The 18,942-nt window shown below is 36.7% G+C and overlaps 2 protein-coding genes across 2 annotated transcripts; both read right to left on the bottom strand.

Moving 5' to 3' along the window:
* Nucleotides 1-649: 649 nt before the first annotated feature.
* On the bottom strand, nt 650-1,246 carry LOC141710573 (secreted RxLR effector protein 161-like). Its single transcript, XM_074513139.1, has one exon. The coding sequence runs from the start codon at nt 1,244-1,246 to the stop codon at nt 650-652; it is 597 nt and encodes a 198-aa protein (XP_074369240.1).
* A 14,110-nt stretch (nt 1,247-15,356) lies between these two features.
* LOC141710547 (uncharacterized) lies at nt 15,357-18,085 on the bottom strand. The gene is made up of 7 exons (XM_074513108.1): nt 17,792-18,085; nt 17,642-17,701; nt 17,370-17,599; nt 16,958-17,252; nt 16,705-16,840; nt 15,980-16,224; nt 15,357-15,890 (listed from the first exon to the last, which is right to left on the bottom strand). The coding sequence occupies exons 1-7, from the start codon at nt 18,083-18,085 to the stop codon at nt 15,357-15,359; spliced, it is 1,794 nt and encodes a 597-aa protein (XP_074369209.1).
* Between the last annotated feature and the right edge of the window lie 857 nt (nt 18,086-18,942).

Genomic DNA, 18,942 nt, shown 5'->3' with positions numbered 1-18,942 from the left:
TTATATAAATAGAGCATACAACAGATTTTCTCTCATAGGCTTCAGCCTTTTTATCTCTCTCGAGCTGCAACTCTTTTCTTTTACTCTTACAATTCACTTGAATATATTACAAGACTGCTGGGAAGTTCTATTTATAGACCTACAAAGGATTATGTCACTGCTTACATAATTTAACTTGCTGATCTAATCAATTACATAAGCTATATTTAATACCAGCCTACCATATTAACTATTGTCCAGCCTTATTTCTAGCAATTAGGTGATGTATATACTCTGGAAGCTTTGACTTGCATGAAGCTAGCATATAGGTTCAGTGTGTATTTCCTAGTTTCACATGCCAAATTCAAGCTAGCCCACCTTATTTCTAGGGATGTATATCTGGTGCATGTATATCTGGTGCATGATATTACTTCTTTGTTTCACATGTATTCAAAGATTTCCAGATGGGCTTTTCCATGCACAGCCATAATCTATTTCATGCAGTCTTCCTGATCTTGTGTGTGTAGCATTTGTTGACATTAGTTTCTGGACAACTAAACCTTCACACTAATAAGATATATACTTTATTTACTTTTACTACTACTGAGAATAATGTAAACTTTTATTTTAGTTCGAGTTTGAATTCTAACACTACCCCTCAAACTCGACTTTATATTCCGAGCTTCTTTTTCATTTTACGAAACATGTCCGGCTTCAACGGTTTTGTAAATATATCCGCTAAATTTTCTTCTGTGTTGCAATTCACTAACTCCACGATTTTATCATTCATCTGTTCTCGAATGAAGTGATATTTGATATTGATGTGCTCGCTCCGACTGTGTGATACTGGATTTTTTCCTAGAGAAATTATGGATTTATTATCCACATAAATTTTAACCGGACCTTTCTTCGCAAGATTTAACTCGCCCAATATGTAGCCTAGCCACATAGCCTGACATGCACATGTTGCTGCTGCCATGTACTCCACCTCACATGTTGATAGGGCAACTGTCTGCAGCTTTTTTGATGACCACAAAAATATCGTTGAACCAATATGAAAAGCATAGCCTGAAGTGCTTTTCCCGTCATCCAAGTCACCACCGTAATCACTATCTGAATAACCAACTAATTTCGAATCTTGAGAATGCGTGTAAAACAAACCATGATCAAGTATTCCTTTTATGTACCTCAAGATTCTTTTAGCTTCCATGAAATGATCTTGCTTCGGTTTCTCCATGTACCTTCTAACCAATCCAACTGCATACATAATATCTGGACGAGTAAAATTAGATACCTCAGACTTCCAACCAAATTTTTGAACAATGTAAGATTTACCGACTCCTTTGTTGAATCAATCCTGAGCTTTATGCTTGCTTCTGCTGGCGTGCTCACTGACTTGCATTCCTCCATTCTGAACTTTTTTAAAATTTGCTCCGCGTATTTTTTCTGACACATAAAAATCCCGTCTTTATTTTGCTTCACCTCGACTCCAAGAAAGTACGACATTTGACCAATATCTGTCATCTCAAATTCATTAGTCATAACTTTCTTAAAATCATCAAACATACCAGGGTTATTTTCGGTATATATCATGTCGTCCACGTATAAGCACACGATCATTACATCTCCCCCTGAATTTGTTTTCGTGTAGAGAGCATGCTCATATGGACTCTTCACAAAACCATTTTTCTGGAAGTATTCATCAACCCTTGTGTTCCACGCTCTCGGTGCCTGTTTTAGGCCGTACAAAGCTTTCTTTAGCCGGTAGACTTTATCTTCCTAGCCTTTCTGAACATATCCTGGAGGTTGTTCGATGTAGACTTCTTCTTCGAGATAACCATTTAGAAATGCCGACTTCACGTCCATCTGAAAAATCTTCCATTGTTTTTGAGCGGCAATTGCTGTAAGAAGTCTGATGGTGTCAACTCGTGCAACTGGAGCAAACACCTCATCATAGTAAATGCCATATCGCTGCTTGTAGCCTTTAGCCACTAGCCTCGCCTTGTGCTTTTCCACTTCACCATCCTGATTTGTCTTTATCTTGTAGACCCACTTCACGCCAATTGTCTTATGTCCTTCTGGAAGATCTGTGAGCTCCCATGTATCATTTTTATTGATTGCCCCAATTTCCTCATCCATGGCTTTGTTCCATTTGCTTTCTTCAGAAGCTTCCTTAAATGTAACTGGATCACATTCATCCATTAAGCAAAATAAGGAATAATCAAAGGATGTTTGTACCGGACTTGTAGCTTCGTAGATATTATCCAGACTCCGCATCTTTCGTGGTGCTCCCCCTGAACTGCTGCTTCCTCCCGTGGATGGTGTCGATCCAGGAGTTTGTTGATTTGGACTTGGTGGAGAAGTTTGATCATCGTCTCCGTCATCTTCAATATTCTGGTTATCACCATCATCGTCATCACCATTGAAAAATAAACCAGCAACTTTTCTTTCATCCTCACTCCATCTCCTGTAATCTGATTCATCGAACTCAACATCTCGTGAAATGATTAATTTCTTCGTTAGGGGATTGTAGATTCTGTACGCCTTGCTTCTTTTGTCATATCCGGTAAAGATGCATTTCTCGCCTTTATAATCCAGCTTCTTCCTTTTCTGATCATGAACGTGGGCATAAGCAATACACCCAAAAATTCTGAGATGTCCAACTGATGGTTTGCTACCACTCCATGCTTCATTCGGAGTTTTGTTTCTGACACTTTTTGTTGGACAACGATTCAACAAATAAACTGCACATTGAACGGCTTCCGCCCAGAAAGTTCTTGGCAAGTGTTTTGCTTTCACCATACTCCTTGCCATATCAAGAATAGTGTGATTCTTCCTTTCTGCAATGCCATTTTGTTGAGGAGTGTAGGTCGTTGTTAATTGATGATTTATTCCATGTGCTCGGCAGAAGCTTCTAAACAAGTTTGAAGTGTACTCGCCTCCTCTGTCTGATCTGAGTATCTTCAAATACTGGCCACTTTGTTTTTCCGCTAGTGCTTTGAACTCCTTGAATTTATCAAGAGCCTTCGACTTTTCTTTGATGATATACACCCAACTTTTCCAGCTAAAATCATCAATAAAAGTTAGGTAATACCTATTACCTCCAAGTGATGTGATATCAAATGGACCAGCAATATCTGTGTGAACAATCTCTAATGGCCTCCTGGCTCTCCATGATTTTCGAACGGGAAAACTTTTTCGATGTTGCTTCCCCTTTACACATGCTTCACACAAATTTTCTGGTTCGTTGATTTCTGGCAAACCGTTCACCATTTTTGTATTTGACAATAATTTCAAACCAGAAAATCCAAGATGACCAAATCTTAAATGCCATAACCACGAGTCATTTTTAATGACCGACTTTAAGCACTTCTGGACATTTGTTTGCATATCAAGCTTAAACAAACGATTCTTTGACATCTCCACATTTGCAATCAATTCCCGAGCTTGATTTCTGATAATGAGGGAATTGTCCAGCATCTATATATTATATCCTTTCTCCACAAGTTGGCCAAGACTGATAATATTATTTTGCAATGCAGGAATATAATAAACATCATTTATTTTCTTTTCACCTTTCTTTGACATGATTGTGACGGTACCTTTTCCTTTCACCGGAATCTTTCACGAGTCACCAAAAGTAAATTCTCCGCTGATGGTGTCGTCTATCTCCATGAATAATTCCTTGTGACCAGTCATGTGATTACTGGCCCCTGAGTCAAGATACCAAATATTCTTCTTGCTTTCCTCGTCTCCTTTGTAAGTGAGGAACATAGCAGTTCCAACGTCCTTGTCTTCTTTTGCTGCTGCAAAATAACTTCTTTCTTCCACCTTTGGTGATCTACACTCGTACCTGAAATGACCACATTTATTACAGGGCTGCTTCAGTGGCTGCATCTGTGGGCTTGTCATATCCGCTTTCGACAATATCCCAATTATCGTAGTAACCGAGTAATATCTTCATTTGAATACTCCAGTTCCCGTAATTTGTACTCGTCAATTTTGGAATATTTGGTTGCACCATCGTCGCCATTTTTCACGAACGGAAGCTTAGCTCTGATGCCACTAGTTGGAAACGTGAATGGGGTTTACACAACTTCTTTGACTCAAGAACACAGGCTGTATGTTTATATTATTTTGATAATAAAACTCACACTCAACACACTTTGTATATATATATTATATAAATAGAGCATACAACAGATTTTCTCTCACAGGCTTCAGCCTTTTTATCTCTCTGGAGCTACAGCTCTTTTCTTTTACTATTACAATTCACTTGAATATATTACAAGACTGCTGGGAAGTTCTATTTATAGACCTACAGAGGATTATGTCACTAGGTGGTGTATATACTCTCGAAGCTTTGACCTGCATGAAGCTAGCATATAGGTTGAGTGTGTATTCCCTAGTTTCATATGCCAAATTCAAGCTAGCCCACCTTATTTCTAGGGATGTATATCTGGTGCATGTATATCTGGTGCATGATATTACTTCTTTGTTTCACATGTATTCAAAGATTTCCAGATGGGCTTTCCCATGCACAGCCATAATCTATTTCATGCAGTCTTCCTCATCTTGTGCGTGCAACATTTGTTGACATTAGTTTATGGACAACTAAACCTTCACACTAACAAGATATATACTTTATTTACTTTTACCACTACTGAGAATTATGTAAACTTTTATTTTAGTTCGAGTTTGAATTCTAACAGTTTTTACTGTTGGTGTTAAGCTTTAGTATTCTAATTAAAGTCAACTATCAGAACTTGACTGACTTATGCTTCTCTATAACTCAATGCAAAATTTCCCTTGTTTTTGTAGGGGAGACTGTGTATGTATCCTCTATTTTTAATGGCATATCTCCGCCAGATTATGTTTTTTTTTATGGAAATAGAGCATACAGTGTGGGAACTACTGAGTATTTATAATTAATTTCTTGAAAAGGATTTGTTGTTTAAGAGAATATTAGCAAGTTAGATGTAGTCTTGTAAATGATTACAGGACTTTCAACATCCAATTGCAGGAGATGCTTGTTTGAATTTAGTATAGGCAGAGGTGTATTAGAGAATCTTAAACAAAAGCATGTGCAACTGACACTTAATTTCGAAATTATGTTCTCAATAATTGGAGTTCTTACTGCTTTATACAATAGCTTGCTCACTCTTGTTGAGTCCTCCCTCCACTAGGATATGAAGAATCAAGATACCTAAATTACCATTGTTGCTTTACACTGAACCCCCTCCCTCCAAGATCTTGTAAGGTTCAAAAGAGGGTAATATGTCGCCTTTACGAGCAATTGCTTCAGCAAATGCATAATCAATTTTAGTATTTTCATAATTTACAACCTCATAAGTTGAGAGGGCATCAAGAGCCCTTTCTTGCACATCCCTCCCGTAAGCCTTGTGTAAAACTAAGCAACAATGTCACACCTTGGCTGAACCAATAATTATTCAAATGTGTCGGATCCCTTACAGCAAACCGCAAAAGAGAATATCAGAGTATTATTCCAACCAAATCATAATCTCATTTTGGCCCTGATTTTTAATTTTTGAATTCCTCCAGCTGATGAAAATATTCCTCTCTTCCATTGTTGTTTCAGCAAAAAGAGAACATACCCCTTTATATATATTGGTGGAAAGAGTAATTAACAGTTTACCTTAAATATATGCTTGAGGTCAAAAAAACTAGGATCATTATCAATAGCTCGGCTATTCAATGCACATAAGATCAATAATTTCTCTGAGGTTGAAAGAAATCTTCACAAAGCATCAGGACGATATCAGTTCATGAAACATCTAGACATATCAAATGTAGAAACATACTCAAATGCTATAATGTTACATATAGAATAAGGATGTGCAAGAAAGGGCTGTTGATGCCTTACAACTTTTGCAGTTGTGAATTATGAAAATGCTAGCAGTTGCTTAGAAAGAGGGCATATTACCCTGTTCGAACCTTACAATAACTTGGAGGCCGGAGGGGCTTCAATGTAAAGCAGCTGTGGTAATTTAGGTTGATCTAGACATTTCACCACAGGGATATGAAGAATCAAGTATACGTAGCGCTCTTACAAGCTACTTACTTGTAGTTTCTTTGAACTTTGTTCAAGGTGCTATTTAGAACATCTCCAGTGCTTGTTTCCCTAAGAGTTGCATGGGGAGGTGGTGATTGCGTGAAGGTCACCTAAGCATCGGACCATTTAAGTTTCTTAAGAAAAACAAGCACGGTTGCGACTGTCAAGCAATGTTGCATGCTCCTCCTTGTTTATATTCTTTTATTGCCAAGTCATAGAAACCTAGGATCTTTGTGCATTTCATTCGTCGCAGCCATGCCAACTTGCTGAACTTTATAGTGGCCATAATATATTGACTAAAGTTTTCATCATGTTGTTGGTAAATATTCTTCAGTCATTTTCTAGAACTTGATATAGGTAAGTAAAGTTAAATTATTCAGATGCTCTACCAATATTATGTATAACGGCAGTACTGTGTGTGTGTGTGCTGCATTAATTCTTATTCCACGTTCTTTAAAAAAAAATGAATATATCACCAAAGTTTTTGATTCTCTGCAGGATGACATGATCCTCAAACAGCAACTGTTCCAGCAAGTGGTGACAGCTGAAATTGCAGCCCAAAAAACAAATGTGTTGGTGACAGCTGAAAATCCAGCACCTGAAGAGCCATTGGAAGCTCAAACCAAGAGGATGGTTGATTGTCAGCATAAAGATAAAACTGTGAGCGTTAAAACTGTGGACTTGACCGTTGACGTACAGCATGTGTTGCATAATTCTCTAGTAGATGCAGATAGAGGTAGACCAATTGATTCTCCAGCTGAAGGGACAAACAATAACTGGTGAGCTCTTTTAAGGGGAAAAGATATCTCAGTGTTATCAGTGTTATGGCTGGTCTATGACTCTGAGGTTAACTGCGAAGTACCGGGAAACCTTTTAGCACTTCACCACAAAATAAAAAACAAAAAGTTGTGTGCAGTGAGGTGGCTGAGGTTTATTCTGAGATAATTTTCCTACTTGCACAGTCTGGGATTTAACTAAAGTTGGGTGTTAAACCGCCTAAACTACATACAACATCTTCGTTTTTTATAGCCCCTATCACAGAGCTTCACGCAATTAACTGGCGCATCAATGCTGCCAAAACGTAAAGTACAAATTCTGCAGGATCGTCATGGTGATGCCGTAGATAAGCTACAAAATCTGCAGACACTTCGTCAGAGAAGATTAAAGAAATTGAGAAAGATTTATGGAACTATGGATAGTAACCTCAGTGTAGATTTTATTGGAGATGATTTATTGTCTCATCCACATTTTTAATGTATTAGTTCTTAGCTGGAGACTTTTTGGATGTATGGTTGTTTTGTGTGGTTGAAGTCTTTAGTACTTTCAAATATCATCCTTTTTGACTTGGTATCAAACAATTCTTGGTGTTTTACTTTCAAGTCCTTGTCATGAAAGGTTTGACTGCTTACCGCGTAGCTTGTAAAACATAATATCACTTCACTTGCGAAATTTCTAGCATATTTATACTGTTCATAGAAGCCATATTTTCATTTACCAATGAAAATCTATCCGTTAACAATTATTAACCGATTGACGATTAATTGCAAACTTTTGAAAAGTTACACAACATCAACGGTTTCGCAATGGATCACTAATGAAATGTTGCCCATAAAAATTTCCGTTGAGAAACCAAAAATTATAACAAAAATATTAATGGATTGCCAACATATATATATTTCACTACACATAACAATAATTTGCTAAAGGCCTTGCCAACAGAATACTAATGACATTGTCAAATCGGTCGAGCTTCTATTCCGTTATTCATCGATTGTTATATATACAATTCTAAGTCAGTCATTGCAAATTTTTGTTACTAATATGTTGTAAAATTTTACCATATATGTGTGTGTCTCTTTCGACAACTAGTATGATATATTTAGAGTAATTATTTGGATTAAAAATACATGAATATTTAGAGAGGGAGCCACAAAAATAAAATTTATTGAAATTTTACTGTATTTAATTTATTTTCGAAAAGTTTAAGTCGAAGCAAAAAAAGGACGGACAATTTACTCTCAATTTATTTATATTTCCCTCTCACAACTCCTAAAATTATTTAGATTTGAGCGCTCTTGTTCATTTCATTTTCTCTCAAATTTTACTCTCTCCATCTCAGTCCAACAGTATGCACCCGATTCAATTTCTATATAATCTCAAGTAGGTGCTTGAGTTTTAGCGCTTTCAATTTGGTGGTGTTGTTCTCTTCTCATTTATTTAATATTTTTGAATTTGGGGCTTACCATTTAGAATTGTCGACTTACAATTTTGTAGGTGATTTAAAGATTTATGTTGGGGGCTTGGATTCAATGGTTTAGTACATGAATAATTCTTATGCACCTTCCTTATGTTATCTTAAATTAGGCCTTGAATTTAGGGATTTCGTCTGGTACTTTATAATATAACAACACTGATATATGTTAACCTCTGTAAATAGGTTGTACAAGAATTTTTTTTTGAGAAATGAGGAAGTACGGGCTTGCGGAAACTATAAATGTTGGAAACACTTGACACTAAACCAGTTCTATATTAATTAAACTTTTATTAAAGTCCTAAATTTTTATGGATTGTAATGTGAGAGTTGTATGTACTATTATTTTTAGTGGAATTAATGGTTGTATGGTTACATTTGATTAATTACGAAATTTAGTAACTTTTTGTATATTTCATTTTGCGTTGTTTGTGTGTTGTAATTATAAATGGAGTCGGATATTTAGAGAGCTGTTGATATCTAACATATTGCACGCTTATCATATTAACAATTCTCATTATTAGTAAGGTCTCACGAGGTTTTCCGGTGAAAAAATTACGACCTAATTTAGGATGGTTTCTTGTCAAAATTTCGATAGTTTATTGTCACTAAATTTTGCAATGTATTTTCCGTTAACGGTTGTTCTTAGAATTATCAACCAAATATTTTGTTGGCAAGGTGATGTTTTTTGATTACTTTGTAAGATGATACTATTTTGTTACTATTCCGTTACTAAACTTAGCTACAGAAACTAAATCGGTTAGTAAGGTACTAACCAACACTGTTTCCTTCGACAGTCGAGTTCAGCGGGTATTCGGTTAGTAATCTCTTTTACGAAAGGATTTTCTTACCAACCGAATATGTCGTTGGCAATAATAAAATTTCTTGTAGAGTCAAATAGATTTCTTCACAATGAGCAATATTCATATGATTGAATCGCTTCCTACATTTTTTCTCCTCTCAATTTTCATTAACAAGCTAAGTAAACATAAGGCCAGAAAAAATGGAAAACTCCAATATAAGTCCAAAAAATTTATATTCTTATCCGAGAAAAATCGGATATTATCCGGATTTGAAAAAAAAGAGAATTTATCCATATCCGAATACGGGATATTCGAATCCGAAATTAAATACATATATAATATTTTAATTATATAAATATATACTTATATATTATAAATTTAATAAATTAGCTTATAGTGTGTGTATATGCATTGAAGAATACTCTCATACAAATTTTAAATAATTGTACCAATACTTTATACATATACAAAAATATCAGTTGAGTTTAACCATAAAAAAATATTCTAAAATCATTGTCAATACAGTAGGCCCATAAAAAAAATTCAAAAAATTAGATATCCGTCCATAATACCCCTATTCGTATTTGAGAAGACATGAATATTATATGTATCCAAAATAAAGCAAATATTATCTTTATCTGAATCTGACAATCACGGATACAGACATGGATATGTTGGATACCAATATGGATATAATTCAATCCGTATCCGTACTATCTGTTGACAACCCTAAGTTGACAGATGATTCAATGTCAACAAATCTCAGTGTTCACTATTCATATATTTTATTTTCTAGTAGTGGAAAATCGGGTGTTCGGAAGCTCATGCTATCCTGCCAATTAAAATCAAATTCGTTATGACTAATATATTATTGGCTCGTTAACTTTTAAGACTTCAAATTTTATTCATACACACTTGAGAATGGTTTCTAAATCCAAACACAATGGAACAAACCTATTTATTCTATATATATTAAAGGATCGAGTTTGGATAAAACCAAAACGAGAGATATTCAATTTTTAGAATTGGAAATTAAAAAATGGGGCAAAAACGATAGTTTGATTTAATTTTGGTCATAAAACCGTATTTTAAAAAAATGACAAAACAAATGGAACTTAATTATTTGAAAAATACGTAAAAATTAGGAGGTGGGGGTGACAAAAGTGGTTCCTAGTTTCAGAGTAATAGAGTTGCTCCCCAGATGCAGATATTTTGTTTAACCTGAAATGTAAAAAGTAATAATTAACTTATTATAAGAGAAATAATTGATTATCTTGTTTAATTCATTAATATTAAAATAATAAAAAAGAAATTTATAACCGTTTGAGAGATAATGACCTAAATATCTGTGGTTGTAAAGGAGTCGAATCGAGCTGAACTCTTATGTATTAATTCGTTAAAAAAATGTCGAACCTGAAATCTAGCTGAAATTTTATCGAGTTAAAAATTTTGCTTGTGTATCGACTCATTATGCAAAAGTTTATTCGCGTACATATTTATGAACAACTCATGGACTAACATTAAACGAACAACTTATGAACATTGTTCACAGATTTTTAATCGCAAACAACTTAGTTTATAAACTCGCTGTTAACGGAGGAATTTGGTTAACAAAAATTTAAGGTTTGCGGTCGAAATTAAGATCTGCTGCGGTGGTCGGTGATTGGAAAAATCACCGCAATGCGTTGATTTGTACTTAAGAAACGGCTAAGATTGCTAGGTTTTATGTTTGCTTTCTCAAAGCTCTCAAACACGTGCCCTTACAATTTGCCTACCTACCTCCTTTTATAGAGGATCAAGCCAGACGTAATTCTTGGGGAACAAGAAACCTAGATGGACTTGGCTTCTCATTCCGTGGCCCAATAGGAGTTGTCGAACCAACTTCCTATTATAACTCGAACACTGATTTGCTTTAGGAGTGCCCGATGATGCGTCCTAGTCACAAAGGCCCAAGGCTCGTTATGACTTTGGGACTTTACAGACAAGAAAACTCCCCGGCCGAAGAATATCCATATCCGCTACCGCTACTTCCATCGATCGTAAACGCAGGTATAGCCATGACTTACCGCAAATACCAAAGTGCATCCTTGCCCCCCGATGAGGATAACCCATCAGACTATAAGACAAGTGATCCCAAGCGTAAGAGTGTAAAGTGCGAGATAACCCCAGCGTCTCCTGTCGAGGACAACTCGCCGAATCCGGAGACAGGGCTCCCAAAGCACACTAGATGTTTACAACCGTTCCCATATGAGGATAACCGGCAAGATTACAGAACGACACCTTCGACATATTTTCCGGGATAAAGGGCACCCGGAGGGCCCTTTCCTTCACGGGAGCCTTCCAGAGTTCTCCTCAATGCCTAGGGTACGCCCTAAGCATGGAGAGGCCCTTTTGGGAATCCTTTTCTTGCATGAATCTTATGCTTTGTTCACTTCCCAGTTTAGTTGTGGGAGCAACCTCCTCACTCATTCTTCCTTGTCATCTCACTAGTATTGCGGAGCAGCCACCCGTGCGGCCATATAGCACGGGGTGCGCCTTATAAGGATCCGGGGACATTTCCCCAGAATTCAGGTCGTCCTTGAATTATTAATTGCTTTACTCTTTCTCCCTTGTCTTGAGATCATTTTTTATATGTTCCCTATCAATACTTATTTTTTATCGTCGTGTTCTACTATAATGATCATCGTGGTACCGTTGTCGTTGCAGTCATCTCACACTTCCTCCACCCCATTCGTCGTAATCCTCCGTCATAATGGTAATCGTAAACCTCCGCATAAAACTTTCCCAATCATCGTCGTAACTTCTCCTCATCAATAATCATCATAAGCGACTACCATATAAGGAGTGCCCTATTCGTAAGCGTAATCTTTAAAGGGAGCATCATAGTCGTAAACGTCCTCCGTAAAGGGAGTGTCCTAGTTTTAAGTGTTTTCCGTAAAGGGAGGGCCCTAGGCTCCGGAGCTCATCCGTCCTCTTCCGCGGAGCGATCCGACCACTACAAGAAAACAAGGCTAAATACAACCGATTAAATACAACCGAGGTCAAATTCAACCCCTTTCGGTTGAATTTAAGGGGTGCGACTAAATTCAACCGCATGTGGTCGTATTTAATTACGGTCGTATTTATGCGGTCGAATTTAGCAACAAATGTGACCGTATGCGGTTGAATTTAGCCGTACTCCTAAATTCAACCGCATTCGGTCAAATTTAGCCTTACCAAAAAAAGGGGTATACGGTTGAATTTAGCAGTACTCCTAAATTCAACCGCATTCGGTCGAATTTAGCCTTTCCAAAAAAAAGAGGGAAATTTTCCCGCCAGCGTTTTTTTTTACACTCCTAAATTCAACCGTTTTCGGTCGAATTTGATATTTTGAAATGACGGGAAATTTCCTGAACTTTTAAAACATTGGTTGCAAAAGTGGGGGAAATTTCCCGCTTTTTTAAAAATTGTAATTTTAGTAGAAATCAATTGTATTTATCTATTATGAATGCATTCGGTAATATTAATTATTTTCGAAATTTATTTTTTTTTAAAATAAATTATTTAAGTAACTTATTAACTTTGTACAAGTTATATGCGAACCGAGCTGTTCACGAAACAAATATTAAGATTTATATATATTTTAGTGATATGATATAAATTTTGGATAAAAAATAACGTATTTGGTTTGCTATTTTAACAGTCAATCAGTAGTTTGACCACTACTTTTTGCTAGTGCTTAGTCCCAAACTAATTTTTTGTTTTTTTAAAAAAAATATTTATGAATAGTCCAACCGTAAGGATGTCAAGACCTATATATTTTAGTGATGTGATAAAATTTTTAGAAAAAAATAAATGTATTTGGTTTGCTATTTTAATAGTCAACTAGTAGTTTGACCAGTTATCCTTACTAGTGTTTAGTCCCGTTCCGATGTTTCTATTTTCTAAAAAATGTTTATGAATGATCCAACCGTAAGGATGTTAAGATCTATATATTTAAATAATACGATAAAAGTTTTAGAAAAAAATAAATATATTTGGTTTGTTATTTTAACAGTCAACTAGTAGTTTGACCAGTTATTCTTACTAGTGTTTAGTCTCGTACCGATGTTTCGATTTTTTACAAAATGTTTATGAATGATCCAACCGTAAGGATGTCAAGATCTATATATTTTACTTATATGATAAAATTTTTAGAAAAAAATAAATGTATTTAGTTTGTTATTTTAACACTCAACTAGTAGTTTGACCAATACTTCTACACAAAATATTTTATATTCATATAAAAAAAAGGAATATGAGAAGCCACGATTGTCAAGAAATCTGCCAGGTAATTTTTCGAGTACATTATTCTTTTCAAAAAATTATTTTCTGTTTGGTAGATGTGAATGGAATGGAATGGGTGAAATTAGAGGAAACTAACAACAATTGAAGGGAAGATATAGAAAAAAAGAGTTGGTGCAAACTTGATATGATAAGAATTGTAAAAAAATTGGATGTAGTAGTAGGTTCAAAACTCAAACCAGATGTATATATGTAAGTAAATGATAGAGAATTCAGAACAAACTTACTGATTATATTGAACGTAGTAACTGAAATGAAAAACACTACAAGCAGATAAGTAAAACAAACTGAGTTCACATCTCCTACAAATACCTCACTATTCCAACTAAACTAGGACTCTCCTAAAATCTCTCTAACTGATGTACGACTAATTCAGTCAGCTACATATATATTAGCCAACTATTTATTAAGACAAAATAATATAAATAAAGCTTAGATTAAAATAGTTCCAACACTCCCCCTTAATCTAAGCTGCTTGCTGCAAGTTCTTCATTCCTAGTAAAGCTCGCATTTTCTCGAATTTAACTGTTGACATTGCCTTGGTGAGAATGTCTGCTCGTTGTTGCTCAGTGCTCCCATGTCTGACCTCAATCTCTCCTCGTTCTACGCACTCACGAATGAAATGATAACATATGTCAATGTGTTTACTTCGTCCATGAAAAACTGGATTCCTTGCCAAATCAATAACACTTCTATTGTCCACATAAATGGTGACTACACCTGGCTTTAGATCAGTAATATTCTCAAGCAGATTTTTCAACCAAAGCGCCTGACAAGCTGCAGCTGTTGCAGCTATGAATTCAGCTTCACACGATGATAAAGCCACACAACGTTGCTTCTGTAAAACCCATGTTATAAGACTCTCATTCAGGTAGAATGCCATACCACCAGTACTCCTCCTGTCTTCCACATTCCCGGCCAAATCACTGTCAGAGTATCCTGATAATAGATTGTTTCCAGCTCCTCTCGTGTATAACAAGCCATATCCCAGAGTTCCTTTAACATAACGCAATATTCATTTAACTGCATTTTGATGTAAGACTTTTGGACGCTCCATGAAATGACTTACAACTCCAACTACATATGCTATGTCAGGACGTGTATGCACTAAATATCTTAGTCCTCCAACCCAGCTTTTATACTATGTAACATTCACTGATTTCCCTTTGAGATCCTTATGCAGAGCTAATTTTGTTTCCATCGGGCACTTGGCTGCGTTATAATCAATCATTCCTGCCCTTTCGAGTAACATCTTGGCATAAGCTGACTGCTTAAGTTCAATAGCTCCTCTATTTTGATTTACTTAAATGCCTAGATAATGTGTCAACAAGCCCAGGTTGCTCATGTCAAATTCTTGACTCATTTGAGCTTTGAACTTATCTATAATAACTGTATTTGTCCCTGTGATCAGTAGATCATCGACATAAACCCCAACCACTAAAGCTTTATCCCCTTCACGTTTAGTATACACAGCATGTTCGTGTGGGCATTTTTGAAAACCTAAACTCTCCAAGTATTTGCTTAGTCGTGCATACCAAGCACGAGGCGCCTGCTTAAGTCCGTACAGTGCTTTCTTTAGTTCATATACCAGTTGTTTTCCATTTTCTTTTGTAAATCCTTCCGGTTGATCGACATAAACTGTTTCTTGTAGTTCCCCATTCAGAAAAGCGGATTTCACGTCTAAATGATGAACTTGCCACCCTTTTCTAGCTGCCAAGGTTAGCAATAATCTCACAGTTTCAAGTCGAGTCACTGGTGCAAAAACTTCTTCATAATCGATTCCTTGTTTTTGCACGTATCCTTTCGCGACGAGTCTGGCTTTATGCTTAATAGCATTCCCTTCTGTGTCCTTCTTTAGCATAAAAACCTATTTTAGTCCCGCTGTTTTTTGGCCTGGTGGCAACGGAACCAACTCCCACGTTTCATTTCATTCTATAGACTTGAGTTCATCTTGCATTGCTTTCTTCCATGCCTGATCAGTGGCTGCTTCTTTGTAGCAATTTGGTGCATCAATTCCCATCAGGAACAACTCACTTTCAGCTTTAATTTCTTCTGTATCGTTGTATATGTCACTTAACAATCGAAACTGTCTTGGTTGACTGCTAACATCACTCTCTTGTGTGTAGCTTTCCCTTCTATCAGAATTGCCACTAACATAATTTGTGCTTGACTGAATATCAGTGGTGTCAGACCCTGTACTTGCACTGGAGGATTGTGGCCTGTCAGACTCTGTGGTTGCATCTGAAGTTTGTGATGTGTCTGGTGAACCATGACCCTCAGACTCTCCTTGATCCAATTGATCAGAGTTACTTTTCATCAAGATAAAAGTCCCACGTGTGCTTGACTCCGTTTCTTGCTTATTCCAATCCCAAAACATTGATTCCTCAAAGATAACATCCCTGCTCACGTGCATGGTTCTTGAATTTGGATCATATAATCTAAACCCCTTCGTTCCAGGTTTCTTGCCAAAGTAAAAACTGCCTTACTTCGATCACTCATTTTTGTTGTGTGCACCTGTGGTAATTTCATATGTGCTATACACCCAAAGACCTTTATTTGCCCCACATCTGGTTTAGTTTTAGTCCATGCCTCATAAGGAGTTTTGTCAGATAAAGCACGAGTAGGTAGTCGATTGAGTACATATACTGAATGGGGAGCAGCTTCACCCCAATACTCAGATGGTACCTGCATTGTTTTTAGCATACTACGGGCCATTTCTACAACGGTTATGTTCCTACGCTCTACAACCCCATTTTGTTGTGGAGTGTAGGGCGTAGTGAACTGTCGTATTATGCCTGCATTTTCACAGAAATCTGTAAACAACTTTGAGTTAAATTCCCCCCCTCTGTCTATCCGGAAGGTTTTAACCTTTTCTTCAGTCTGATTCTCAACCATCACTTTAAATTTTTTAAATGTGCTCAGAGCCTCATCTTTAGTTTTCAACATGTATATCCACATCATACGCGTGTAATCATCAACCAAAAGAAAGAAATACTTATTGCCTGCTTTAGTTTCTGGTGTGATGGGGCCGCACAGGTCGCCGTGAATCAATTCCAGTCATTTTGTTGCTCGAAATTTGGCTTGCTGAGGAAAGGGTTTTCTTGCTTATTTTGACATTAAGCAACCTTCACACACTTCATTCAATTTTCTAAAAACAGGCAAGCCACGTACCATTCCCTTTTCAGACATCAGGTTCATTGCTTTAAAGTTCACATGGCCAAGGCGTGCGGGCCAAAGCTTTGGTAATTCATCCCTTTTGTTCAGCAAACACATACGTTCTGATACTGTCTCCAAGAAGATTTTGTATAACCTGTTTGCAGAACGTTGCACCTTCATAATCAGCCTCTCTTGACCATCATACACCCACAAGAATTCCTCTTTCAAAATGACTTTGTTTCCGTGTTCTGAAAGCTGCCCAAGTCAAATTATATTGTTACACAAATCTGAAATGAAATACAGATCTTGAAACAATAGTTCTTCACCATTTTTGCACTGGAACCCAACTGTTCTCTTTCCTTTTATACTTACAGTCGAACCATCACCAAAAAGAACCAAACCAGTCACTTTGTCGTCCAATATTTTGAATTTCGATCTAAAACCAGTCATATGATTAGATGCCCCGTTATCCAGGTACCAGACACATGAGTCAAGTCTTTTGTCACTGTTGTGACTTAGTTTTGGTACTGTATCCTGTTCATTTAACAGCAGTTGATTTCTTTCTTCCCCTCTATGTTCAACTAACAGCAAAGCAGGCTCATCATCACCCTGAACTTGTGTCAGATGTGCTTCCGTTTTAACATCCTTTCTTCTTTCACCCTTTGGCCTGCCACATTCAGCGGCATAATGGCCATAGATATTGCAATTAAAGCATTTTACCTCGCTTCTATCTCGAAATAAACGTCATGCATCACGAGAAACACTACCACCTGAGTTTTTATACCCTAAACTTGCATCGCCCTTATTAGTCCATTTCGGCCATTCTTCTCGTGTCAATAGTAAATGGCCATCATTCTTTTCCCGTTTTCTCCATTCTTCCTCGGTGAACAGAAGCTGTTCTCCACCAACTTCACTCTTTCCCCGTAGTCGTTCTTCATGCACCTTAAGGGAGCCCACTGCTTCTTCAATAGTCATAGTATCGAGATTTCCAAACTGCTCGATAGTAGCTGTGATCTATAAAAATCTGGATGGAACAGATCGTAACCATTTTTTTACAACGTATGCTTCATCAACAGTTTCTCCCAGGGCCCTTATATTGGTGACAAAACCACTCAACTTCATACAGAAATCATCAATCAGTTCTGAGTCTTTCATGGTTAAAAACTCGAATTCAGCCTTCAACATTTGGATCCTTGCTTTCTAAACCCTTTCTGCGCCTAAACATATCGTCTTTACTGCTTCCCAAGCTTCTTTAGCCGTTTCCTTGTCTGCTAGGGAGAGCAACACGTCTTCAGGAATACCTTGGTATATTGCAGCTAATGCCATCTTGTCTGTTTTGTCTTCGACTGCGTCCTTTTCTTTGGTAGAATTAACAGCTTTCCAGATACCATGAGCCTGCATATACACCTTCATTTTTAGTGCCCAAGCCGTATAGTTACTTTTAGTTAACATGGGATAAGTTAATCCGACTGAACCATCTTTGTCCTTTCCTGTCTCCATCGTCTTTGTTTTTGGCATGTACTTTGGCATACAAGATTAGAAGCTCTGATACCAAATGGAGTTTCAAAACTCAAACCAGATGTATATATGTAAGTAAATGATAGAGAATTCAGAACAAACTTACTGATTGTATTGAATGTACTAACTGAAATGAAAATCACTACAAGCAGATAAGTAAAACAAACTGAGTTCACATCTCCTACAAATACTCCACTATTCCAACTAAACCAGGACTCTCCTAAAATCTCTCTAACTGATGTACGACTAATTGAGTCAGCTACATATATATTAGCCAACTATTTATTAAGACAAAATAATATAAATAAAGCTTAGATTAAAATAGTTCCAACAGTAGTAAGGAATGTAGCATTCCATCTCATACTTAAGTGGAAACAACGAGCAGGTGAGCACTTGGAAATGCGAATTAACGTGACACGGATAATTAAGTTGTGTATCATACAACTTTTTTTTTATGTGATATTTATTTGCTAAATGTGTATTTTGTTTAGCCGGTCAGTTTTTGCCTCAATTAAAATATGCAATTTTGTAAGATTATTATAAAATTGGGCTAATATATAAAGGTTGCGAGTTGGGACATAGTCAGAAAGTAATTGGGCCTTCAAAATAGAGGAAACTTGAGTGAGCGATAATTAGGGATAGGGGAAATTGGAAACAGAGGTGGATTTGATTACTTAAGTGGGTTCTCGGCGATGAAAAAAGTTAGGATTCTTGGAGGCGAACAAGACAAAATCAGCAGGTTACCAAATGAACTAATTCACGAAATCCTGTCACTTGTCGAAAGAAGCACTTCAAACCGGCATTCTCTCGCAACGATGGAGGTACATAGATCACTCCCT

Source organism: Apium graveolens, chromosome 1, assembly GCF_009905375.1.
Source record: "Apium graveolens cultivar Ventura chromosome 1, ASM990537v1, whole genome shotgun sequence".
NCBI lineage: Eukaryota > Viridiplantae > Streptophyta > Magnoliopsida > Apiales > Apiaceae > Apium > Apium graveolens.
The sequence above is the reverse complement of the archived record's forward strand: the minus strand, read 5'-3'. Positions and strand labels throughout refer to the sequence as shown.